The 9,590-nt window shown below is 40.9% G+C and overlaps 1 protein-coding gene across 1 annotated transcript; it reads left to right on the forward strand.

The window, feature by feature from the left end:
- The first annotated feature begins 4,015 nt into the window (after nucleotides 1-4,015).
- MRPL53 (mitochondrial ribosomal protein L53) lies at nucleotides 4,016-7,939 on the forward strand. The gene is made up of 3 exons (XM_074553142.1): nucleotides 4,016-4,165; nucleotides 5,247-5,359; nucleotides 6,999-7,939. Exons 1-3 carry the CDS (start codon nucleotides 4,077-4,079, stop codon nucleotides 7,124-7,126), a joined length of 330 nt encoding a protein of 109 aa, XP_074409243.1. The 5' UTR covers nucleotides 4,016-4,076; the 3' UTR covers nucleotides 7,127-7,939.
- Nucleotides 7,940-9,590: the final 1,651 nt, after the last annotated feature.

Genomic DNA, 9,590 nt, shown 5'->3' on the forward strand with positions numbered 1-9,590 from the left:
ACTGTGGGCCTTTCTATAGTCAGAAAACAGAACACAAAGTGAAAGCAGCTGAGTAAGAAACAGGTGGAAAAGCAGAAGAATATTCCCAGGATTTAAAAGATCTGGAATGATCAATGAGAAAAGAGGAAAATTTACTTGGTATAATTAATACTAGAGACATTTTTCTGCATAACTTTTTTCTGCAACTTTTCTCTGCATAGCTACAGTGTAAAAAGCATGGCTGCAGTTTTTCCTTGCTGTATATGGTGCTTAGAGATAAATCATTTATGGCTTGTGGCTACACTTCAGTGAAACTGATGACATGAAAGTCTGTAGACTTGGGATGAGGCAGTATTTATAATAAAAAAGATCCACTGAGTGAAAGGAATACTAAAATAGTTTTCATTATAATAACACATCTTTTGATGCTTCCTCATGTTACTATGCTTTAGGAATGTGTGTGATTATCACTAGGTATAAGAATCATGAATCATTCAGACTCCCAAGGATGCCCTTGAAGATGAGTCTCAAATGCAGACACTTGAGAATTCCTAGATTACCTGCTGGAGCTGGAGAGACTGATTCAAGGTCTTACACTGATAAATTATCAGTTTTCCAGAAATGGCAGAGGTCAGTTGGAGTTACTCTGGTACAAACTGAGGGTAGTCCAATGTACTGTGCTTAACCACCACCTGGTTTTAAAAGGAGATGAGGAAATGCTTGGGTTTGGTTGTTTGTTTTGGGTTTTTGTGTGTATTTTTTTTGGTTGTTATTGTTTGCTTGGGGCTTGTTTTTGTTTTTAAATAGCTGTGTCACTTAGCTGTTCATTTATTTAATTTAGTATCTGTATAAGTTCACATTCTCACCAGAATTATCATCACCTAAAACAATTGCATTTCGAATAGGTATCAAGAAAGACTTGGTCGTCCACAAGTAGGAGTAGCATCCAAAGAAGAGATATTCCTATTTGTAGGGATGAGTAGAAATTTCATATCAGAGATACACACTGTTCTTTGAAGGGAGAAATAGAACACAGAGCCTTTCAGTTAACAGATACCTGTTGTCTGGTGTCACTGTGAATCTCTCAGACTTCAAAAAATTAAAAATTACTTTGAAATATCAGAGTGAGTTTTCAATTACTCGGAACAGATGGCTTAAGGGGAAAGATGCAAATTTTACTGCTGACATTAAAGTAAAAAAATTAACTGATCTGACTCTGGAAAGGAGTAAACAAAATTTTCTCTTCATTTAATTGTGAAATATAAGCTAAACATTCTTCTTAAATTACTATCAAAATGCGATAGGAGCAAATATAAAACCGTTTTGGTTGTGCATATTTCTGTGAGTGCCACACTACCAACAGTGTGAAAAAATGGAGCCTTAGAAAAATCAGTGATCATTCTTTCTTCCCCATCCTTTACTGGTGTTATTCCTTCAGTGTTACCATAGAAGTCAATGGAAATTTAGCCATAGATTTCAAATGGAATACATTGAGCTTTCTGTGCTATAACAAAGAAAGAGATGTTGAAAGTTCATAAGTTATTTTTGCCTTCCAAATGCAAAATAGTCTATTTACCTGACCTTGTGTCTAAGCCTACTATATAGGAAAAATTCCTATTTAAACCAGCTGTTTATTGGTTACGGTGAAGTCTTTTAAAAGATTACTCAAAATAATGTATTTTCCCCTTTTTTCATAAGTGAAAAATATTATATATAACATATATATTATTACATATAACATATATAAACATATATATGTAGATATAATTTTTTTCTATTCTCTTGAGAGATATAATAAAAACTTCAAACATTACAACTATATTGACTCCATTGTGCTTACTTTTGCTAGTTAATTTCTTGTCCAAATCTCACTGAAGACAATGGTTTTAGAGAAAATGTGAGTTTTTTTAAGGAAGACGATTTGGAATACACACAGATAAGCTTCTAAGAATAGGTTTCCCACTCCAAGAGGCGGTAGCTGTTTAATGCAGCTCCCGTGGGTCGGGATGGTGGGTCTGCGTGGTATATCGCACATTGAATATTGACATTCCCAGCGCGTGCCCGAACGCCGCTGCCCCGCCCCCAGCGCTCGGCGCTGCGGAGCCGTTGCCAGGGAGGTTCCTGCCATCTAGCGGCACCCGGACAGACGGACACACGGCGACACGGGCACGGGACAGACTCACACAGACAGCCAGGCTGGAGAAGACCTCTGAGTCCATCGAGTCCCACCTGGGGCCAAACACCACCCTGTCCACTACGACACAGCACCAAGGGGCACGTCCCGTCTTTCCTTAAACAGGATGGGAACTCCACCACCTCTCTGGGCAGCCCATTCCCATTCCAGTTCTTGAAGAATTTCTTCCTAATGCGCAGCCTGAACCTTCCCTGGTGCAGCTTAGGACTAAGCTTGTCCTGGTGCTAGTGGCCTGGGAGAAGAGGCCAATCCTCAGCTGGCTACACCCTCCTTTCAGGGAATTTTAGAGAGTGGTCAGGTCATCCCTGAGCCTCCTCTTTCCAGGCTAAATTCCAGGGCTGGCAAGCAGCTCCTGGACATAACCAGTCATCAACCAAAACCAAACCGTGTTCACTTCCAGCAGCAGTCCTCTTGCAAATCTCTTTCCTCTTTGATGTATTGCAAAATATTGCCTCTAATTTATCTTAGCTGATCCAATTTATCTTTAGCTGATCCTTATCTTCCTTCCCTCTCTACTTCACTCTTGTGAAAACCCACCTGGTGTGCTGCACCCAGCTCTGGGGTGCTCAGCACACGAAGGACCTGTTGGAGTACATCGACCTGTTGGAGCAGGTGCAGAGAAGGACCACGAACATGATCAGAGGGACGGAGCTCCCCTCCTACAAGGAAAGCCTGAGAGGGTCACGGCTGTTCATTCTGGAGGAAATAAGTCTCTGGGGGAGACCTTGCTGTTCCCTTCCAGCACCAAAGGGAGCCTACAAGAAAGCTGAAGAGGGACTTTTTACAAGAGCATGTCATGAGAGGACAAGGGGAACGGCTTCAAACCGGCAGAGAGTAAGTTTAGATTAGGTTATTAGGAATAAATTATTTGCTTTGAGGATGGTGAAGCACTGTGTGAAAAACGCCAATCACTTGTTTTTAGAATTTTAAAAGTTTAATAGTAATAAAATGGTTATAATAATAGTAATATAATTAGAGTAATAAAAATTTGGACAATTAGGATTTAGGAGAATACAAGACACTAAAAAACAAAGAGTTACGGACAGTCCGGGTACCTCTTTCTGGGCAAAATAAGCCCAAAAAAGGACACACGTTAACAGAGGATTAACCCTTAAAAGCCTGTTGCATATTCATCCATCTCATATGTGATGCATAACTCCCATTCAGACAAAGGATTCTGGTCAGCGTCAGCTTCTTCCTCTTAATCTTGACGGGGTCTTCAGGGCTGAGCAAGGCGAGAAGTTCGTTTCTTCTGATAAGGGAGCAATAAATTCTTTGTCTCTGAAAGATTTTGGTGTTCTGTGGCTGCTGAGTGCCAGTCCTCTCTTTAAAAAAAAATATCTTACATAACATAGTTTCTATTTTACCATTATGTTATAACCTAAAACTATATTTAACACACTGCATAAGAAAATTAATACAGCATAACTTTCTAACATAACACATATAATAATCATTTTAGTTTTTGTGAAAGGCCAATCATAAAATACGCATTTTTCACACACTGGAACAGTATTTCCACAGAAAATTGCGGATGCTTTTTCCTTGGAGGTGTTCAAGGGCAGGTTTGGAGGGAGCTTTGAGCAACCTGGTCCAGTGAAAGGTGCCCCTGCACAGGGAGGGCGGCTGGAACTACATTTAAAAAAAAATTAAGCTCCCTTCCAGCCCAAACCAGTCTATGACTCTCTGTCACAGGAAGGAGCCCGGCCCCGAGCGCCTCGGGTTATCAAACGAGGCTCGTGGGGCCGGCAGCGGTGAAGGAAGCGCGCCCGTGGGCCTTCCGCCCCACGGCCGTGCACGGACTACAGTTCCCAGCTGCCCTCGGGGCGGGCCGGCGCGGTCGCCGCAGCCGAGCGCCCCTGCGCGGGGGCTGCTGGGAGCTGTAGTAGGGGGCGGGGAGAAGATGGCGTCCAAGGTGAACGTGGTGCTGCGGCCGGTGAAGAGTATCGTGGTGCGGTTCTGCCCCTTCGAGCCCAACGTGGAGAGCACCAGGTGAGGGGGCTGCGGGGGCTGCCCTTGCCCGCTCTGTCTGGGCTCCCTCTCTGCAGGCGCCCCGGCGCCCTCCGTGCGCCCTTCTGCGGCCTCCCGGGCCTCGCGTCTCCCGGCGGGCTCTGGCGCTGGGCTATGGCACACGGGGCCATCCTGTGCTGCTGTTCGGAGGGTCCGTGCCAAGCCGTGCACCCTTTCACAGCTGTGTGCCCTGAGCTTCAGCAGAGCGCTCAGCCCCGCAGTGTGTGTGCAATGAGCTCCGGCAGAGCGCCCAGCCCCGCAGTGTGTGTGCCCTGAGCTCCGGCAGAGCGCTCAGCCCCGTAGTGTGTGTGCCCTGAGCTCCGGCAGAGCGCCCGGCCCCGCAGAGTGCTGAGCCCCGCCGCGGCTGATCTGTAGCGAGGGCACAAATCCACTGCATGTGCTGGTGACGGGCAGGCGGGGCAACAGCAGCTCCTCTATCCCGGTAATTAATCGCTGGAGACATTTAAGAGATTGTGCTTCTCCGGCGATGTTCTGGACAGCAAACAATTCCAAAAAATTCCAAAATGCCGTTTTGCAATGACTTTACAGGGGCACCTACTTTTAAAATGAATTTAGTAACACAGCTTAACTTAGAATATCTTTAAACTGCCAGAATAGCAGCTTACAGTAGCTGTCACACATTTCAGAAATCAACAGGAGACCAAATATGTCATATAAATAAATGCTATCTCAAACCCAAACAAGAAAACATTGGCAAGCAAATGATGCAGAAAGAAAAATGAAAATGCCTTTTCTGTTTATTTTTTTTATTATTGTTACTAATCTAGCTAAGAGAAACACAGAAAGTATATACACTGAAGTTTTACAAAGTTCTTTGGTATGCTTTTTAACGTGTTAGTATATAAGGAATATATACTGAATTTGGATTTTTGGAGTTTGAGTGATTCTGTTATAAGAAGTACCTGTCTGAAGTTAAGTACAAATCCTATTTTGTTTATATGTTGTTGCCCAGCAATATTGAGATGTGCAAATTAATTTTAGAAGTATGTTTACTTTTATTTCTGTCTACAACATACTTAATATATTTTTAATATATTTTCAGAAAATTTCTCCAAAGAATTTACCATAAAAAAATCCAAGCTACTAATACAAACTGTGAAGTGACTGCTGATGTGAGACATGATGGATCTGAACCAGTTGTAGATGTTACATTTGGTAAGGAGCTTGTTTTTAAAGAAACAAAAACCCTGGGTTTGTGTTGTTACAATGTTATTGTATTCTATATTTTTTTTTCAACTGATTTTTTTTTTTTTTTTGCTCTGGTCCATAACTAGATGTTGAACAGCTCAGAGGAAAAAAAGAAAGAGGGTGCCACTAACAGCCTGATATGTCTCTACTGTTGTTAGCTCTAATGGATCTTAGATCCAACAACTCACAACACTGGAGCTGAGTGTACTTCTCTAGTGATGTACTTATAACCTTGCAGTCAGGCACAATTCCAGGAAGGTAAATTTAGCTGTGTTCTTATATAGTAATCTGTTTACTTTCCATAATTTTTTTTTATGTTACCTGTGGTGGAGGCATCTCAGTCTTGAGAAGAGAAGGTTGAATACCTTTAGTTGCTTATGCAACTGAGTAGCTGTAATGTGAAGGAACTGCTCAGCTGGGTGAGGCTCTGCATGTGCAGATGGACCTGCAGAATGAGGTCAACTATGTACAACAAATTTCTGGGTTTCCTTCGAGGGTATAGGGAGCAGGCAGGGAATTGGTGGTGGAGATTTCATCAGTTCTGGAAGCGTCCCAGATTCCAGGCTGTGAACAGATGGCTCTAATCTGCTTTTGTCCTTTTCTCTGGCTGCATCTTCTTTCCTGCTGTGCTGTAATGGACCAATATGTCATGTAGCCCATTAAAGTTTTCATTAATATTGATTTCTGCTACCCTCTTATGTTTAAACTTCCATATTTTTAGTGAATTTGTGGAAATATCAAAATTGTTGAATGGTCTTTGTTTTGCTTAGGAAAGAAACTATTGCAGTGTTAACCTTGCTTGTCTGTCTCTCCCCCATGCCTCTGTCTTTCTCATCCTTGTGATGTATTAAGACTAAAGCAGTAAAGCTCTATGTTTTTTACAGTGTAAACCCAAACCAGTTTATCTCATTAATGCCAAGACACCTCTAAACTCTTCATATTCTAAAAATTGATTTTTCTCCAGTGAAGTGTTTGTAGCCCTTGTAGTTGGCAAAAATGAGGCTGGAATGTGGATGCCAGGCATGGAATTTCATTATATGGGTCTGGCTGTCGGTTTTTCATTTGCAAATCTTGCAAAATAATTAACTTGAGTAATATTCACCTTCTACTGCTCCCTGCCTGTTTTAAAATAAATTCTTTCAGAATTCTAGAAATCCTCGTGCTTCCTATTTTTTTACATTATAACCACAAGATTGTGTGAACCAATTTGTTGTTTTGGCTGAAAAAGCATGTTAAATGGACCACTGACAACAGGCTACTAAAATGCTTAGCCATGTGTGGAAATTGTCCCTTCCAATGCCTTACTTGCCTTTTGTGAGGTGACTTTGGGGGCAGCGTATGAGCCATTCTTATCAAATGTGTTCTTACTGTAGGCATACCTAGACAAACGCTTGGGATTTTTCAATAGTGCAATGCAGAAGTGACAAATGCATATTGTGTGCAGTTTGATATGTCGGTTTGGCAGTGGTGCATAGTCAGGTTCCTTGGTAGCTGGAGCACTTTATAATCAGACAAGGTGAACTGTAGTTGGATTTATATGTATAAAACAACTGCACACCAGAGGAGTTGTAACTTTGTGACTTCTCAAGGTTTTCTTCATTTGTAGCTGATGGAGATCGACTGATAATGAAGGGAGCCCACTTGACCACAGGGGAAATGTTAACAGCATTGGCATCCAGATGTAATGCAAAAGACCTGAAGGAAGAACAGAAAAGCAAGAAGAAGAATCCCTGAAGAATGGAAAACCAGCTGTGTTTGCATTGACATGTGTTAGAAACAGCAGGCTGCACAGAAGGCTTTTTCCTATGCAACAACATCTGAGAGATGGCCAAAAGACTTTAAATGTTCCCTGCCTTCCCTTGAAGGAGGACATACAGATCAACAGATCTTACAGCAGTGGTTCAGAGTGGCATAAGATGCAGGAATGCATCTTTCTAAGCAGCTGCATGTTGGACTAATATCACATGTGTTTGCATTTCAATGTGAATAATGCACATCAGCTATTAAATTAATACTGCAATGAAGCCAGATCTCTTTGGACATTATTTCCTACAAAATTTCTATAAGGCAGAACATTTTTAGAGTGGTTATTATTATTGTTTGAAGGCTATTCAATTATTACATTTGAAGAAAATTTATTGACTTAGCGGAGGGACAGCAGGCTGAAAATGTAGAGTGGTTTTTGTACTACTTTGTTTATAATACATCTGTTGCTAAGTCCCTACCATTTTCTTCCTCTTTTTTTGAAGGAAGTGGGAAATTTGCTAAATGTAAATTTAGCTCAGCTATTAAAGTAACAAGGTTATGGGTCTGTCAACACACAGTAGAGTTACTCATCCTGCATAAAAGTAACTAAGTTTAGCTCAAGTTAGTGTTTTTGGTAATTGGAGAAAAGGGCTATCTTTGAAGTTCAGTTTTGTAGTGGTTTTGTCACTCTTGGGATATTTAATTCACTATTTTGGAAAGATCAAAGGCAGAGCTTTATTTGGTGTTTATAGTCCCATGTCCAACCCTGTTATTTATTAAAGTAACTGCTTAGGTGTCTCATCTGTGTTGCAAACCCTCATCTGTGGGTTTGGAAGGGTCGATCTCTCCTCAGGCTGTGCAGGTGAAGGTGTCAGCTCCTCATGTGTTTCATGTGCATCAGTTTTGTTCATAATAAAAATGTAGTTCCAGTTTTGAGAATTGCAGGTGCGGTACTCTTGAGAGGCTTTACTTCTAACTTTTTATAATCAGATGCCTGATTCCTCTAAAACTAGTGCATGTATTTCCAAAGTTGGCAGCAGATTTAGGACACAAATCTGAAACTAGTTTTACTTTACTTTTGCGAAGATTATTAAATGGACAATGTCCATTCTGAAAGCAAGGTGGTTCTAAATAGCACTGTCAAGGTAATTCTTTGCAAGTTCTTCATTAGAATGTTGAGATCATGGTGATGTCTTGTGTTGGAGAAGGAGAGCTGTGCTAAAGACATTGGGTGTTTCCCATGTGTCTGCAACAAACAGAAGAGTGTGAGATAAGATGATTCAATGAAATTTGGACATGGGAACAGGAGATGTGAACAAATTTGTCTGGGATAAATACCTTCTGTGCCCTGGAACCCTTTATTAGGCCACCTGCTCTTCAGAGTGGTTTTAGAGTGCTGAGTTGCTAAACCTGCTGCTGAGCTCCATTACAGCAGGGGGTTTATGAGAGCACCTGGAACAGAGAGGATTTTAAATCCTGTCAAGCTAGAGGAGTACCACAGAAGAGGACCAAATTGAAAAAAGAATGTTCAAAGAGAGATTGTTTTGTTGTTTTATTTTGTTTTGTTTTTCCCACAGTTTAGAATAACATCATATACCATGACTTTATCTGAAAAAGCTTTGCAGGAAAAGTGAGAAATGTTCAAATGGAAGACCTATGCACAATTACTGTTCCTCTGGTTAATCTTGTATTCATATGCCCAAAAGTCCTGTTACTGTAACATCAATGATTCTTGAGGGGTTTTTTTCCTTCTTTGACACTATGTACATCAGTGTACAAAAATTGTGTTTTAATTTGAATTGCCTATATCCATCTTAAATAGCCATCTATAAGGGCTTAAAAAGTCCAATAGAAGTTCAGTAATTAATAATTAATCATTAATAATAATTGAGTTTCTATAGTATTTATTTTATCCCAAGATTGGGGCTTATATTTATGAATAGAAAAGGGAAAAATCAAGACCCTAGCTAGTTTTTTATCATCAAAATGAATCCCTTCTGTTGTTGAAGAAAGGCAGTTTATTTTTTTATTTTACTAGCATGGATTGCTCTGTAAAAACACACACTTTTTCTAAAGGCTTTCATTTTAATCCACACATCCCCAACCTTCCTGCTTAGGTTAGGCCAAAGGCCTGCCACGTTGCCATTGAGAGATCACTGACAATTCAGGGGATGAGGTGTAGGCTGGTGCTGCTTTTGCTGTGGGTGCTGGGAGCTGCAGTTTGCAGTGATAAAGCTCTGATACCTTCTGTGCATGAAAAGGAAGTAATGACTGGGTTTTTAATATGCAACGTGTAAAGCAAAACCTACAGGATAGAAAAATCAAGCTAAAAATGTGCATCCTCGAGACTACAAGATACTGGAGTGATATAAACAAGCAAGATGAGCAAGAAGGCACTCCTCTGATGATTATTATGCTAATATGTAGAAAATTTCTCTCCCTGTATCGTGGA

Source organism: Zonotrichia albicollis, chromosome 1, assembly GCF_047830755.1.
Source record: "Zonotrichia albicollis isolate bZonAlb1 chromosome 1, bZonAlb1.hap1, whole genome shotgun sequence".
NCBI lineage: Eukaryota > Metazoa > Chordata > Aves > Passeriformes > Passerellidae > Zonotrichia > Zonotrichia albicollis.

Coding starts and splice junctions, on each gene's coding strand:
- MRPL53 (XM_074553142.1), top strand. CDS start 4,077: ATGGCGTCCAAGGTGAACGTGGTGCTGCGGCCGGTGAAGAGTATCGTG. Junction 4,166..5,246: donor CCCAACGTGGAGAGCACCAG/GTGAGGGGGCTG, acceptor ATATATTTTCAG/AAAATTTCTCCAAAGAATTT. Junction 5,360..6,998: donor AGTTGTAGATGTTACATTTG/GTAAGGAGCTTG, acceptor CTTCATTTGTAG/CTGATGGAGATCGACTGATA.